The sequence below is a fragment of the Eubalaena glacialis genome, chromosome 1 (genome assembly GCF_028564815.1).
Source record: "Eubalaena glacialis isolate mEubGla1 chromosome 1, mEubGla1.1.hap2.+ XY, whole genome shotgun sequence".
NCBI lineage: Eukaryota > Metazoa > Chordata > Mammalia > Artiodactyla > Balaenidae > Eubalaena > Eubalaena glacialis.
The window spans coordinates 30,221,203-30,238,267 of record NC_083716.1 but is presented as its reverse complement, the minus strand read 5'-3'; the positions used below and the strand labels follow the sequence as shown (position 1 = coordinate 30,238,267).

The 17,065-nt window shown below is 46.1% G+C and overlaps 1 protein-coding gene and 1 long non-coding RNA gene across 7 annotated transcripts in view; one reads left to right on the top strand and one right to left on the bottom strand.

Annotated features, from left to right (window-relative positions):
* Positions 1-17,065, top strand: part of LOC133094096 (uncharacterized) — a 111,580-nt gene that overhangs the window by 4,256 nt on the left and 90,259 nt on the right. For all 4 annotated transcript variants that reach the window (XR_009701363.1, XR_009701360.1, XR_009701362.1 and 1 more), the window contains exon 3: positions 7-42. This is a non-coding gene — a long non-coding RNA (uncharacterized LOC133094096). The remainder of the gene's footprint in view (positions 1-6; positions 43-17,065) is intronic.
* Positions 9,620-17,065, bottom strand: part of HPSE2 (heparanase 2 (inactive)) — a 632,120-nt gene continuing 624,674 nt past the window's right edge. For all 3 annotated transcript variants that reach the window (XM_061194590.1, XM_061194599.1, XM_061194604.1), the window contains one exon: positions 9,620-9,785. In XM_061194590.1, coding sequence (XP_061050573.1) covers positions 9,620-9,785 — 166 coding nt within the window. The remainder of the gene's footprint in view (positions 9,786-17,065) is intronic.

Here is a 17,065-nt window from a genome sequence, read left to right as displayed (position 1 = left end):
CCTCAGGTTTCGGCATAGCTCAACACGACACTGTTACTGACGGTGAGTCACATATTCCTGCTTCTTTGTGTGTCTATTAATTTTTATATTTTATACTGGACATTGTAAGTGATGCATTGAAAAGACTCTGGATTCTGTTGTCTTCCACTGAAGTGCTGAGTTTTGTTCTAGGTGGCAGTTGAATTAATGGCAGTTCGTTTTCATTGTGGAGGCTTGATTTTTGGCTTTGTTAGAGTGGATGTATTTCGTTTTCTTCCTTAATCCTAAGAGGGTGTGATCCTTAGTGTTAAGGTGTGGCCTTCTTGGGGTTTCAGTGGGAAGTCTGAAGTGTTTACCAAGCTCCTCTAACTTGGTAGGACCTGAACTCAAACTCTCTCCCACTAGGCAGCAGTTTATATCTCTGCTGCTCTCTCAGCCTTCCGGCTCTTTCTTTCTACCAGGGTTTTTGGAGTCTCACTCTGTACGTACATAGTTCAGAGGTCAGCCAAATATTTGAGGTCACTTGGTACCGGCTTTGTTGGCTTCTCCCATTATTTCTCCTTTTTCTACCCCCTTTCATTTTCAGCTGCTCTGTCATTCCTGAAAACCAGTCTCTTACTCCACAGTCCAATACACAGCTGCTTTCTGCTTGACCTCAGTCCCCTTTTTGTTGTGAACTGGGGGAATTCCTTCAGGGGAAAAGCCAGATAATGTGGTTCTTACCCTGTTTGATTCCTGTCATTCAAGGGTCATGTCTCCTGTAGTTTCTGCCTGCTTTTAGCTGTTCAGCTGTTTGCTATTGCCTTCAAAGAGCTGTGTGTGTGTGGGTGTGGGGGTGTGTGTGTGTGTGTGTGGTTTTTTGTTTTTTTGTATCTTGTCAGCAGTTTAGAATTGCTGTTGGCAAAAGGGTCAGTCTGAAAAAATAATGTTAATTACCGGAAGCTGGGAGTTCTTGCAAATTTTGATATGTAGTATTTTTCATTGAATTTGAAATATTTTCTACTTTTTATTGTGATTTCTGATTTTTTTTTTGATCCATGGATTATTTACAGGTCTGTTTCTTAATTTCCAAGCATAGGTAGATATTCCAGTTGTCTTTTTAAAAATATTTCCACCTGTGTTTCACTATTGTCAGAGAAATACTTTATATGTTATCATTCTTTGAAGTTTTTTGAAACTTTTTTAATGTCACAGCATATAGTCAAGTTTTGTAAGTATTTCCACGTGCCCTTGAAAAAAATGCTCTGTATTCATTTGTTGGCTCTGCTGTTCTATATATATATTACTTAGGTGAAATTTGTTTATTGTATTTTCTGAGAGAAGTATGTTAAAAATCTCCTATTATAATTGTGAATTTGCCTATTTCTCCTTTTATTTCTGTGAGGTTTTGCTTTACATATAGGGTACTTCATAAGGTGCATGCAAATTTAGAATTTTTACTGTTAAATTTCCTTCTTTATGAAATATCCCTTTCTATTATTAACACTGCTTTTTGTTTTACAAAAGCATTTGCTGTTTCATATCAGTGTAGCTAATTACCTTTTGTTGCATGACATAGCTTTTCCTTAATCCTTTTTACCTTCTTATATTTTAGATGTTTTATTGAAACAGCATTTAGTTGGACTTTGTTTCTTTTTATTTCATCTGAAAATCTTTTTCTTTTAATTGGAGCATTTGTTCTATTGACAATAACACTACAAATAAATGTGTGTTTAAATTCATCATCTTACTATTTACTTTCTGTTAGTCCCACCTGTTCTTTGTTGTCTTTCTCTTCTTTCTTGCTTTCTTTTACATCAACTATTTTTTATTATGATTCCACCCACCCCCCACCATTCAGTTAGAAGTAATGAACTCTTTTAATATTCTTTTAGTGGTTACCCTAGAGGTTAAAACATGCATCCTTGACTTATCAAAGTTTAATATAAATTGGTGCTTTTACCTCTTCCTCAGAAATGGAAGGACGTTAGAATACTTTCCATTTACCTGCTTTCAATATGTATGCTGTTGCTGTAATGCATTTTAAATTCTCTCTCTATATTAAATCTCATGAGACATTACTATTATTGTTTTATATTTATTTAGACTTTCCTACATGTTTACCCTTTATGTTGCTCTTTGTTCTTTCCTGCATCTCCCTTAGCATTTTTGTGATTATTCATTCTTTTGCTCCCCCCCATCTTTCTTTTCATTGTCCCTCCAATTTCCCATCTCCTACTGCCTGCCTCCACCTGTAATTAGTTGAATTCCAGGACATTAGGTACACACATGATAAAATTCTACTATGCTACATCAGATGCTTTTGTAGTAATCCCATGTATGTGTCTTAAGGTTTGATTTAACTAATTTCTCAAAAGTGAGGTCAATCTGTTTCTTTCAAAAACTAATAACAAGGTGAGTGTACCTTGGGGCATGCTTCATCTACATTAAATTTGCACTAAATCACTGCTTGGAAGAACTTGGATGGAAGGAGTCACGTCATTAACTCAAAGAAAAATCATGACATTATCTCTAGAAAAAAAGAAACCACCATCAAAATGTGTTGTTTGTGTTGAATTTCACATGCATGCATCCTGAAAAGCACATTGCATTCATGTAGAAATAGCGCCAAAAACTTTAAGGCTAACTTTGAAACCTCTCAAAAAGATATATCTGAGTTGATTATCTATCTATCTATCTATCTATCTATATATATCTATATATAGATATATATATATAAATATATATATATAAAACATACGTGTTATATATGAGGAGGAAATAGGAAGACAATAGCAATAGCACCTGGAACAGGGACCATCTAACATAGCTGGACAATGGGTAGTTTTACGTGACCCTAGAGTTCACTTAATCCAAAGTCCTCATTTTATAGATGGGGACGCTTAAGTCCAGAGAGGCTGAGTGACTTGTCTGACGTGTCACCGTTAGTTGGTGGAGGGCTGGGACTGGAATCAAGGTCTCTTGGTCAGAGCAGTCTCCTTCAATTACCTGCTCTCCTCGGATGGATTCAGTCAGTGGGATAGTGTTTTTGTGATCTGCAGGTATGGGAACTCACCCATTTGGTCAATAGCTGAGACCTCTATGATTCTCCAGTGAACCATTAACCCACTTTGCTATTTGAGGCTTTAAATGATTTTTTTGATGTGTCTAGTAGAGGGCACAGTGTCTAGTGCTAGGTACAGCCTAACTGGATAGCAGTGGAACAACACAGAAATTATTTTCTGCTAAAAATCAGCCAAGTACTAGGAGGGGTGGGACTTAAGGAATGGGAGAGATGGAGAAGAAAGCTCCTTTAGGTCATTATGAAGTATGCTAAAAAAAAAATCCTTTGAATTTAGATAGCACCACACATAGTGTGTAACACTCACTTGATGGCAAATCAACTGGAGGGACCCAATAGCATTGGCTCATTCTCTGGTCTCCTAGCTGTCCATCGAAGTTTTGTGCTCCTTTTTCATGAATGTCTTAGTCCATTCAGGCTGCTATAACAAAAATACCATAGACTGGGTGGCTTATAAACAGAAATTTATTCCTCACAGTTCTGGAGGCTGGGAAGTCCAAGATCAAGGCTCCGGCAGATTCAGTGTCTGATGAGAACATGCTTTCTGGATCATAGGATATGTCCTTTTGGAAAAGTCCTCACATGGTGGAAGGGGCAGAGGAGCCCTCTGGGGTCTCTTTTATAATCCCATTCATGAGGGCTCCACCTTCATGACCTGATCACGTCCCAGAGGCCCTACCTCCAACTACTATCATGTTGGGGATTAGGTTTCAGCATGTGAATTTTGGGGGGACACAGACATTCAATCTATAGGAAGGAGATATAACTGTTGTTGGGAAGTGGCTGCCCAGCCAGGGACTACATTTCCTCGATCCCCAGCATTTGATGGGACCATGTGACTGACTTAGGGCCAAGGAATTGAAGGGAAGGAATTTATGCCAGGTTAGGCCCCTAAAATACTCCCGTATGATCTGCATACTCTCTTTCCTTGTCTGCCAACTGCATGTTGATGCCATAGCAACCTTGGAGGCCAAGTGCTGAAGGTGGCAGAGAGCCTACATCAGTCTGGATCCCTAAAGGACTACATAGAAGAGAAGCACTGCCTACCTTATCCATTATCACCAACTGAACTTTACATGATCTATTAGCAAGAAATAAACTTGGATTGTGTTAAGCCATTGAGATACTAGTGTTTACCTGGTATTGCAGCTAACGGTTACTTTAACATAGTGACATCTAATTTGAATAATAAAATTAAATTTCCACTTGGAATACTTGAAGCAACACTTGTGGGGAAGAGAGTAGAGGGAGAGCATAGCACACCGTGAAATCAAAGATCCCTAGAGTATATTAGTTCATCAGGCAATCAGTCTTCAGGTCGAGGTGTCGTGTGGACAATAGCGGCCTCCCTCTCCCCACAGAACACCCTGAGAACAGAAAGTTAGAGTATCCACATTTTATTACATACAGAACATTACCTCAAAATATGAACTACCTCAGGGACCCAAACTCTCTGCCATCACCAGGCTCATATAAACCTTAATATAATCCGTTCCCTGGAAGAAAATATTAACACCTGTTAAAATCCCCTGCACAGAGAACATTTCCCTGGGGGGTGTTCCTGCACTCATTTTGCCAATTTCCAGATGAATAAAACTAAGGTTTCTTTTTGCTTATTCCCAAAATAATTTATTATGTAACATTTACAACTTGAAAAAGAATCCGAGACTATTTTCATGAATAATGATTAGAAGAGTGATGTGCCTGACGTGGGCTACAAAGAAGGGCCCCCCTTTTCTCTGCTGGGTGCACAGGACAATGGGGTTTACTCTCGAGCCAGTCATGTGGAGCTTGATCGGCTCCCCCAGATGCTCCCAGGGCCCCTGGGGTTGCTCTGCTGTTTAGAAGGAAATGGATGTCGAAGCAGTTTGCTGTATTGTGGCTTTCTTGCTTTACAGTGATACTTGCAAATACTACCCCTAGGGCAGTAGTTAATGGATTTGTTACTTAGTCTGGGAAGGTGAAGAGAAACTTCCAAAGCTCTGGGTGGTGGGCGAGGAGGAGCAGTGCTCAGAGGCAGTGCCTGTGTGGGTGCTGATCTCTGGGACTTTTAAATACCAAGAGTCATCACCTATGGTGGGTGGTAGCGGTAGGAGTGGCCCTTTAAATTGTTCTCCAGACAAACGTAGGAGCGGAGCAGACCCGGAGGGCCACTGGTAGGCCAAGGTGAGCCTGGATTCAAAATTCTACAGCTAAGGCTGGTCACAGCTCGACTCACTACTCGTCAGAGCTACTGGTCAGTTCCTCCAAACCCTGAGATCACCTCTCCTGGGCGAAGGCACCGCTAGGATTCTGTGTAGACACACCCAGGACCTCACGAAAGCTAGCTGTGGGCAGCAGAGGTGACAGGAAGTTGGCCACAGCCAGTCCAGCAAGAGTGAGCCCAGTGCGATGAGAGCAGAATTTGGACTCTGACAGATCCGGGTTCAAGTTCTAGTTACGCCACTCTGGTTCTTCCAAACACCCCAACTAGTCACCGCCACCGGGACGGGGCATAGGAAGGCAGTTACAGAAACTGTTGGTGGAACTCAGAGGCACTGATTCTAATGCTCTTGGGCTTTATAATAACTGTTTCTCTTTGAGTCCTCCTTACTATCTTATTTGCAATTCTGGTACATCTTAAGAAAAAGATTGTGAACTATTCTACAATCAAAACTTAATTCCCTTTCAGTACAGCGGATTTCCCTGGGCTCTGGGTTGGGGAATAGAGTGGCTGGCAGAGGTGGGGCTGTGGAACTGGAGAGAAGGTGTGGAAAAGAGCAATGGGCAGTGTTCAGGCTGGGGCAGTGGTGTTGAGGTTGGGGAGAGGGGGAAGTGTTTATGCCCCCCTTCCCTTGCATTCTCCAAGCCATATCTTTATTACTTTTGTTTGCTCTATTGATATTTCAAAATTTTAAAGTCCTTCTTTGTCCCAGTGTTTTTATTGTCCGACTGACCCACCTGGTTTGCCTTGGCTTTTGCAGAGATGAAACACTTCCTGTTTTGTTTTCAGAAGTAAAGCTCTCACTGCATTTCCACAGTGAATCCTGCAGCTGCATCCATCCCAAACACAGGGGCCTTGAGTGCAGGCAGCAGGGCCCACCTGCAGATGCTGGGCCTGGCCTGGACCACATGGCTGCTCAGCAGTTCAGTCCTGCTGGGTCCTCCCCACCGTTGAGGGTCCCTGGTGCCGAGAGCTGTGGTGGGGGAGGCCTCTCAGGCAGAATCTGCCCACAACCTCTGCCCCGTTGGAGGGTACAGGGGTGGGACTCATCTGCCCAGGGACTGCCCAACAGCTGGGGAGGGGCAGGGACTACAGAGGGCAAGTCGGCCTTTGGGAATTGTGGTTCTGGGAGTCCCCAGCCTTAGGCTCAATGTAGCCCAGGTCTGGTGTTTTCAAGCTTGTCTCCAGCTGGAGATAATGCTAACATCCCACACTTGCAGCTTTTTCCGGGCACTGGAAGATTGAGACTTTCTCTTCAAATAACAATGAGCATTTGTTCTGAGCCTTTGCGATAAGAAAGGAGAAAGAAAATCATTCCTAGAGGCAGGGAGAGCAGAAAACCGTCTCAACAAAAGGCACAAACTTCTCATTATACATTATTATGCTTTCAAAGAAGCATTTGTGCAAGCATATTCTTTGGTTTAAAATAAAGTGGCTCTTACGTCTTAAGACTATCTTGGCCATGTCTTGCTTTGGGAGGAAAAATCTGATGGCGGGAAGCTGGTTGATGAGCTCTTTTGTCCTGGGGCCTAGCCTGGCAAGCTGCTCCCCTGACGTGCAGCGTGATGCTGAGTTTTGCCACAAGCTGTCTTTTGGGGGGAGTGTGGTAGGACAGTCCCTTATAAGGGGGGATCCCTACTGACTTAGTAATTACCCCTCACCCCTAAATGAGAAAGCCAGGACAGATGCCCTGTACTAAAATCCTTACAGAATGTGATGTTATAGTGAGTTTCTCGGTATCCTTTGAAAAATGCAAATACTTCTTCCATGAGGCAGTTGCAAAGTTAGAATTGTAGGACTCCAAAGATAAATTTCATTGATTCCCTCCTCCCTTTTTATTAATTAAAAAAGAAAAAAAAAAAAACCCAAACCTTAAACCTCTTAGGAGCAGTATTTAAGATATAAAGACAAAAGAAGCAGGGACTGCCTATATTCTGCAAGTCTAGAGGCTTAGTGAAGAGTTAACACTTATTTAGAGAAAGTGTGTCTGAATGGAGCTCCGGAGGTCCTGTCTGTACTGAATTAGCAGAACTTATGAAGAGGTAAAGAGGTGGGTCTGTGAATTGGGCAGCCACTGAGCTGGGCGGTCAAATGAACAGGCTCTGGACTATTCTGATCTCAGCAACCCATTCCCCTGGATGACCCTGAGCAAGTTACAGACCCTCTCCAGGCCTCATAGGAAAAATGGAGCTAAGAATAGTAACTCCCTGAGGGGCGGCTATGTATGTAAAGCAAACTAGCCCAGGGCCAGCCTGCGGGGACCTCTGGTTACCCCCATTATTATGAGGGGCCTGCAGCTGTACCAGTATATAGAAGAGACTTTGCTGTCTGCACAAAGTTTTTAAAATTGGGGGAAACAACCTCTTTGTCTCTTGTTTCTCTTTTCCCTTCTCTTCGTCACTTTCCTCTGCTGCTTCTTCCCTGCCTTTCTACCCCCCAGTCTTGGCACTTCCCTCTCTCCCAGATCTGAAGCGTCAGTGGGAGAGGCCTGCTTCGGAGATGAGGGGCCCCTCTGGGCAGCCTTGCGGGGATGTGCCGGGCCTGCTGCTGTCTCTGCAGCTGCTTCCAGGCTGAGCCACCACTGAGCGAGGCCAGCCCGGTCCTCGGTCTCCCCCTTTCCCACTCCACACCTCCTGGTGCTGTTCCTCCTCTACCTAATAAGAAGCTTAGGTCAAAACTGACTCCACTCTCTTCCTGTCGTGTGAAATGAGCCTGTTGGTTTCCCTCTCCCAAATTCCCAGTTCTCCACGCTGAGTCCCTCCCTGCTCCCGTCTGATCTTCCTTATCACTCACTCTGCAGACTTGGCCCTGCTCCTTAACTCCTCCTTAGGCAGTCTCCCTGGCCTCTGGCCTCAGCCACCTTGCCCCTCTCCTCCATTTCTAACCTTTCACATCAGCAGAAGTTGTATCTCTCTCTACTGGAACCCTGTGACATTGTTTAATATCTCCTCCTTAAAAAAAAGCATCCTTTGTGTCATTTATCCTGCAAAAGAAAATCATATCCACAGAAAAGAAAGTCATTTCAGTTGCAGCTTGTTTGCAAAGACCCACACAAACCTCTTGAATCATACAGAAGGTCCTCATCGTGAACTTTAAACCACTCTGCTCCCCCCTGCCCAACTCGGGGGCCTCCCACCTCCCATTCCACAGTTTCCCCATCAGACCTCAGTCTCCAGATCCCCCTTCCCCAACGTGGCGAACTGAAAGCTTAGTTCTATGCTCAGATAAGCTGGTCTGGGAGAGCACGGACCTGGTCATCTTTCATGAGCACATTAGATTTCTGCCTAGTACAAGCCATTGAGAGCACTCAGATACTTGGGAAGAAGCAGAAAGGTTAGATTCAGTTGTGTCTTACAGTTGTGATGACCTTTGATTTATACCTTTTTTTAAAATGGTTTTGGTCAACCAAACCATTAAGGGCTTACCCTATCAAGCCCTTAATATTCTCTCAAAATTGAGGTAGGTCTAATTATTTGCTTTGTTCAGTTGAGGGACACGTGTGTGTGTGTTTGTGTGTGTGTCCGTGTTTGGTGGTTGGGTGTGCTTTCTCTTTGTACTAAAACTCTCTCCCTCGCAGCCACATGACAGATGATGACTGCTTCCTGTGCTGCCTAATACATTGCTGTCCACTCAGTGAATACTGTCACCTGACTTCCATTCCAACCCTGGGGGAATCTGGATTCACAGAGGAATAGAACCTTCTTACAAAATCTGGAGTATGATTGCAATTTTACTTTTGAAGCACCCGCTTCCCAGAGGAATAGCTAGTGATTGATGCCACTGTCAGAAACCCAGATGCACACACTCATACATCAGCCAGGAAATTACATTAACAGCTTGCCCAGCAGGCCAGCACTGACTCACCCACTTGCTCCCCTCTGGGAGGAGAGGTGATACGAAACCCAGGGCAACAGCAGGGAACAGACAAAGGAAAGGAGTTAGGGGGGATTGTGCTCTCAAATGTCCACCAGGTTTTTTTCCTTCCTCATCGTCTGCCGAGGGCAGCAGCCACAGGCTAAGGTCTGTAGTTATTTTGCTATGTGACCAGGATTGTGGGGAGTTATTTCATTTGTCCTGGAAGTGCACTGTCAGCTTGTTCTCATGGTGCATGTACAAGGGTGCATACAGCTCTACACACATACCTTTGTGCTTATGAGGTCTACATTTTCCTTTGGGGTAGAAGTGACCTACCTAGGCTAAGCTCATGCTAGGGTATTTGCCTCTTTGGAGAGCAAGTTAGTGTTGATTCCAGCAGGATGGGGCGGCAGAGACTGGTTTGTTGCTCAGAAGATGCCTGAAAAATACTGATACCATTAGGGCAGAAGAGTGGAAAGCAGTCCAGCAGGCCTGCTGGTGACTTGTGAGTGTGAGGGGGTTTATCGGTAGCGGCAGGCCAAAGCGTTGACATTCTTGACCACATAAAAGCCCATGGTGACTGGAGGGATGACCAATGTCCGGCCGGCCCGCAGGGGGCGGGGCTTCAGTTCTGGGAGGGTCCCATCGTCCACCATCACTAAGGGCTGGCCGTTCAGCTGCACTGACCTACAGTGAGGAAAAACAGCATGGGACTCGTTATTGCATTGAAAGGAAGCCATTGCAGCAAAGCCTGGGAAGCCTCAGATTGCCCCCGTCTGCTGACCGTGCCCAGCTGGCTATCACTGACTGATACTTACTCTGCCCAGGCTCTCAGCTGGGTGCTTTGATGACACACTCGAACATCCCAGCAATGCTCTGAGGAAGAAACCGTCCTTGTCCCATTCTACCTAGAGTGCTTACATGACTTGCCCAAGGCTATACAGCTTGTAGTCCTGGGAGCCAGGATTTGAACACAGGTAGTCTAGTTCCAGAGACACATCATTTACTTTGACGAGTTAAATGTCTCTGAGGCAGAGCAGTTTGACTCTTCTACCTAAAGAATTTTCTTCTGCCTAAAGTGTGGAATGATGCATAGGCTTAAGGTGACTTCAGAAATTCCTATTTAACTGGCATCTTTCATTAGTTTGAGAGATGAGAGAACTGACATTGTGTCACTTGTCTAGGGCAGTTCTGGAGGAGGACAGAGACTTACGTAACAACCTTCCTTTCTCTAATCTGAGCATGAGTTTCCATATCTAATATTTAATGTATGTTTACATCTTAGAGACACAAAGAAGTAGGTGATAAAGCAGGCATTTGTGATCTCAGTTCGCTTGCTTTTATCCTTCCTGTGTATCAGTCATTTTCAGCCCTGAGAAGGACTTAGAGAGCAAAGGGGAATGGCTCATCACCCATCCTAGGCCTGTGGTGCAGAACCCAGACAGTCTCCCAGCTGTTTCTGACGGGGGAGTGACTCGGACAGCCAAGTACCCAGACTGAAGCTCAGTTTTATGGGTCAGTAGAAAAGGCCAGAACCAGGCCACTAGCTGGAAATAAGGCTGTAAGTCACTTTGGAAAATCAGCATTACAGTGATGACTATTTCTGGGTCTTGCCCAGCCTCCAATGTGGTAACATTGCAGTGGTATCATCTGAGCTGTGAAGAGAATAAACTGTTAGAAATTGATATAGAGGTCTTGGTTTAGTGTTCCTTCTGTGCTATGAATGACAGGTTTAGAGAGAGATCATTAGACCCCTTGCTCAGTAGAGCCATGAACCCCCAGAGATAAGTGCAATGTAAATTGCTCCCAGGGGAGAGCTGGGCAGAGAGACAGCTCCAGGCCCGGCCCGACGTGGATCAGTTTGGGCCCAGTCCAGATCTGACAGGCCAGGGGGCAGCCCCCCTCTCTTGTTGGTATGACTGAGGAATGAATGAACAAGCAGGGGGCTCCTGGGTGGAGAGCCAGGCCTGCCTCTGGAAGATGTGGAGTTGTGAGAATTGAGATCTAAAGGTCAGTGTTGACCTCACCAAACATGCAAGAACCTTCTGCGACCCTCTCTGGTGAATACAGCATACTCACTGGAGTGGAGGGCAGGGTGAGGAGAGGGGGTTCAGGTGCAAAAAAGGCCAGGACAGGTCTTCACAGTGTATTTTTATTATTTGGTTCTAGGTGGTGTGAATATCCAACAACCAGACATATGCACTATCAAATACTAGTTCAATAATACTAATTATTCTTTCCAAAGCATACTCAAATTGCTATCACTTGAAAACCTTCAGTGGTCCCTCCTATATATGGAGTTAGGTGCAAGCCCTCCCCCTGAGGAGTTAGGCAACACCCTCTTAGATTCAGATGATCCCAGAGTATTGCCATCTCTGGGTTCTAGGAAGTCAAAGTGTGAGAAGTAAGCCTTTTCGTTTCCATACTAATAACGAGTGGTTATTCTGCAACAGGCTCCATTCTGATTTCCTTATTGGTTGGTTAAAAAGCTGACTCAGGTATGGTTGGAACCAGGGAGCATGATCGAGATTGTGGACTGATCGCTAATTCCAGGAGCCGGCCACCAACTTCCTAGACGACTCTGGCAACTCTCTTTACCTCACTTCCCTCAGTTTTGCATCTGTGAGAATATAGGCTATATAGGATGTAGTACGAATGAAATGAAATAAAAAATGTGAAAGAGCTTTGAAAGCATAGTGAGCCATGTAAGTGGGAGATGGTGTTTTTTGTTGTTACTCTTTTCGTTGTCATTCTGGGTAGGTAAACTTCTTGGTCCTTGTACTGCGGCACTGACGAGTTTCATGGCTCCTTTCCTAAAGCCCTCTCTTCCCTTGGCTCCCGTGGTAGCGTTCTCTCTCTCTCTCTCTCTCTCTCTCTCTCTCTTTCCCTCCATTTTCCTCCTTCATTTCTGCATGTTGTTTCCTTTCTGGGGGACTGTTCCCTTATACCTGCCTCTCAGATGCTGGGGTTGCTGGTGCTTGGTCCTGGGACCTCTTTGCTTCCCACACTACATACTCCAGCTGGGTGCTGTTACCAACACCCAGGACTTTAATTACTATCTGCATGTCGATGCTTCCCAAACCTGTATCTCAAGGCTGAATCCTTCTTCTAATTTATATATCTCCACTTGGCTGTTCCACAGGAACTTCATAGTCACGTGTCCAAAGTCGAGATCTTCTCCTCAAACTCTGTCCTTTTCTCTGCCTTTTTATCTTTGGGCTGGTACCACCATCTATAAGATTACCTAAGTCAGAAGGCTGCGGTCATCTGGATCTTCTCCCCCAGGTCCCAGGTATGGAGTCGCTAAATCCAACCAATTCTACCTTTAAGTATTTTTCAGGTCTGCTTCTTTCTCTCCCTTCACTGCTATTATTTTAGTTCAGAGTTTGCCCTGTGACCTATCTCCTTGCCCCTGGCCTTGCCTGCCTCTCCTGTGCTGGCCACATCGCTGACAGAGCCATCTGCTGCTGTCCCTGTTTCAAACTCTCCAGCAGCGCCATCCCTTCCACCTTAATCCGGATGATGAAGCCAAGCCCCGGCCACCTCCCTGTCTCAGATGCTGCCAGTGCCCCTTACTCCAGTGCTACCTGTGGATCACAGACCTCTGGGGGTGGGCTTGGGCTGAGTAGGCAGTCATTGTAAGGACATCATCAGTATATGCATGAACAGATTGTTCCCAATGAAAAACAGTTAAATTTTGCCCATAAATGAGGTAGATCTTTCTCAAATGAAAATGTCAGTAGATCCTGATGGGAATAAAATACACCAGTTCATTTTTTAAAAAAGTAAATATTTTTCAAATGTTAATGCCTGTAGACACTTGGGATTAATAAGACACAAGTTCCTTTAAAACTGTTATAAAATTCCTAATAGATTTTTTTGGGAGGAAGGGGGCATCATGTGCTTTTTTCAAGCAAGAGGTTTTTAAAGGGACGATTACTACAGTGTGGGAGGGCTGTGACATTTGTTGCCATTACAAAGGAAGCTCGGAACCTGAGGGCACCTTTGCCCCAGCGTGACCAGAGTAAATGACTTGTAGCTCCACTTTGGGCTGTTGTGTGCGGTGCTCCCTCCGCCTGGAGCACAGCCAGTCCTCCTCCTCTGCGGGACTAACCGCCCTGGGTCCCTGCAGAGCCTGCTCTCGTGTTGTCCCCTCTGGGGAACCTTCTTTGACCCCTGGGTTAGGAGCCCCAACTCTGGACTCTCTTGCACCCAAAGCTTACATATAGCCACCTCACTGAATTGTAGGGACTTACCCACTCTGCCCCTCACTGGGCTGTGAGCTTGGTGAGGAAAGGTATAGTGCCTTTCATCCCTAAATACTCTGTGCCTAACCGAGTGCCATAGAATTGGGATGGAATATTTTCTGAACAAGTGAATGGACTTTCGAGGCTCTGTCACATTATTTCTGGTATTCCTGGACTGAGTTTCTCCAGCTCTAAAGAGGCTCCCTGGAGGTTTGCTGAGTGTCTTTACAGATTTCATTAATGTACCAATTACTCTTGCTCTCAGTGGCCCTGGAGATATTAGATAAGACCTGAATTATCGCTGATTCGCACAGTCACTCACTAGATACCTTATCCCAACTGGACACGTGGCCATTGATCATTGATAGCGTTTTTTCATCCTTAAAAAAGATCTATATGACCACCTCTTAGCTAAGCCAACATGAGTTAATTTTGTGAGAACTTAAGTCCTCATACATCCTTATCTACAAAGTTCCGTCACTGTAACGATGGAGAGTGTGCTTTACCACCTCCATTCTATTTTTCCTGCTTACATTTTAATTTTAATATTTATCCTATTACCCAGTTAAGTCATATCACACTAAATATTACAATTATCTTCCACTCCTATGCATTGAACAACTTGTAAGTTTGCAAACATATCATGTTAATGATAAAAATCACTGATTACTGAGCACTGTCTATGCAAAAGGCAGGATGCTGTGATTTATTCTATCACATTTAGTCCTCACAACTACCAACTGAGGCAAGTGTTAGCATCCCTACAGATGAAGACATCAAAGTTTAGAGGGGTCTAAGATTCACCTAAGTCACATAGCTGGTAAGTGGTAGAGCTGAGATTTGCCCTGCAGCCCCTCACCATAGTCCTATTTGGCCTCCCTTGTGACTGCTAAAAGAGCCCTGTGAGGTACATAGGCAAGTATTATTATTATTATTTTTGTAACTTCACTATTGAGATGAGGTCAGAGAGGTTAGGTGGCCTGGGCAAGGTCACATAGCTAATAGGTGGCTAAGCTCTGTCTTGGATTCAGGCCTCCTGATACCTGTTTCTACTATTTCGTGTTGTTCCCCAATTCCAGATGGCACTCACTAGGATCATGTTTCTTTCTTTGAAAACCTTTCTTATCATATTTTCATCACATTCTGGGACCTCCTTCCTGGCCTGTGACTTTTCAAACCAAATGCTAAATGATCCAGTCTATGTTGAGCTATTTCTCTTAATTCCCTAGCTGCTGAGGGCTTTTAAATTATCCAAATATTAGGACAACTGAGTTTTTATCACCATCTGTTTTTTCAAAGTCTGAATTGCTTTGTTCCTAAACTTGTTTTCTTTGCATGCTATTTGAAATGGGATTCAGTGTCTCAAATTGGAGTCAAGCCCTCTGCTTCCCAGGTCTCTGTGGGATCCCCTTGGCTGGGTCACCCTCCTTCCCCCACCACCTGTCTACAATCTCTGGTCTTCATGGCTTTTATGGTTCTTGCTAGCCATGGATACTGAAGCAAGCTTTCAGCTGTTCTGAGGTCTCAAGGAAGCAAGTCTAGTGAGCATGCTCTTTGCCAGTCTTGAAGATGCTTTGCTGGTCTCTGGCCTGGCCCTGGCTGGACTTTTGTGGGAGCAGAGGCAAGGGAAGCCCGCGTATTATCAGGAACAGCCTGGGGAGCTAGTGTCTGGTTTCTGCTGGCATATTTAGGGCCTTGAATGGGACTTAGAGATAACTAGTTCTACCTCAGCCACTTTGAGAAAGTGATTTGCCTTCTGTGAGCTTGGGTTTCCCCATCTGTATGACAGACTAGATGAACCCTAAGATTCTTTCTGGCTCCCACATTTTTCAGGTTGGCTCCCCACAACCTAATAGCTAGCCTGAAGCAGAGTTTAATGCCAAATTCAGAGTGATCCTGCGCAGATAGAAATCTGATCATGACATTCACCTGTCTAAATGCTCAGTAGCTTCCTGCTGATCTTAGAACATTCTCCAAAGTCCTTACAAGACCCCATGAGCGAGGCCATTTACCTCCGTCTGCAGCCCGTAGAGGCCCCTCTAGCTGCTGCCCATTGCAGCTCCCCACCACCTCCCACCTCCTTGCATTCTGTGTTGCGCTTTCTCCAGTCACAATCTCTCTGTTTTTGTACACGTTGTCACTCTCCCTGGAAACTTCTCCGTACTCCATCCCTGCTTCCAGCCTCCTTTGCCCTGCTAACTCCTACCTGTCCTTCAGGTCAGGTGCCCGCAAAGCACTCCCTGTCACCCAGTACTTCTCCTGTCTCTGTACTCGTCACAGCATTGGGATCGCTGACTGCTTGTCAGCCCCTCCCCTGGTCAGGAGGACCATGTGTCCGCCCTGCTCATCTCGCGCTCTCCTGTCCACTAACCCATATATAGCAGGTGCTCAGTAAAAGAAGGATGGGATATAAATACATGGGCAGACGAACTACAATCTGGAAGGAAAAGACACTGCGGTGGGAGGACAGACTTGAGTTAGAGCCCACATCTGAGCATGACGTGTGCAGGCCTAGAAATGTCACAGTTGGCTCTGGTCTGGGTTTCTGGATTGTTAAATGGGAGAGAGGGAGGGAGGGAGGGAGGGAAAGCAGGAGTGGGAACAGAAGAGAGGGAGGAAGGAGGAGAGAAGGGAGAAGGTATAATAATCTGAGTAGTGTGGGGCGGGGAGAGTATCAGCTCCCTTCGCTGCTCAATAACCCGCACAACCTCCTGGCTTCGACTCTGGTGCCAGCGTGCTTCCCCGCGCGCCACTAGAGGTCCCCCTTGCTCTTCACAACGGTGCTGAGAGCCCGCGCGCCGGCTCCCCAGAAGCGGAGCTCCTGCCTCTGCCCCTCCAGCCTGCTCTCCGGTCCCGGCGAGGCCCGGAGACGTGCGCGGCCCTTGGCCTCCTGGAGCAACAAACCGCAGGATCACTCCAGTCCCGACAAAAACTTCGTTGCGGTGCACTCGGCACCCCTGCGCCCCCGCAATGTGGCTAATATTAAGGAAGCGTGCGAGGCCGGGCTGCGATTCCTGCCGGGGGTGCGGCTTCCCGGCTGGCGTGCAGGGAAGGGGGGCGCAGGTGCGGGGCTGGCGGCGCCGCGCGACTCGGCGCCTGGCTCTCCTGCCTGGGTCCCGGCGCCCCGCCCTCCCGCCAGCCGCACCTGTGTGCGCTTTACAGGCCCCCGAGGCCCAGCTGCCCCTGGAGGCCCCCTCGCTGAGTTAGGAAGCTGGTGTGTGCAGCTGCCCTGCCCTTCTCCAGCTCAGGGGCAGGTTAGAGCCGGGAGGGAGCCCGGCCGGGTTTGAGGACGGAGGGGCCTTGCTCAATTTCCCTGCTCCGGGAGAGGCTGTGCATCTGGAGTAGCTTAGAGAGGAGGTTCCTTTGAAATGGCCGTGAGTGATGCTACCCGCTGAGGAGGGCTGCTCAGAGGTGGCCGCAGCAGGCTCGTCCCCGTCCCCACTCGCCCAGCTGAAGCATAAGCTGTAGGATGCTCATGACCCTCTCAGGGGAGCTCCTACTCCTGAGGGGTCATTGGAAGCATTACTTCCTCCCAAGTGTGTCCTGAAGCTTTCTCCTATGTGTTAGGGGATTGTTCTCCTGCTAGGCTGATTGTTCTCATTTCTAAATTTTCAGTGGCACGTGGTTCAGTGCCTTCTTGCGCATGACAGTAGTTCAAATTAATGCTTGTCGGGTTCCACTCAGTCAGCCTCTCCAGGGGTTCTCATGTGGTTGGTTGGA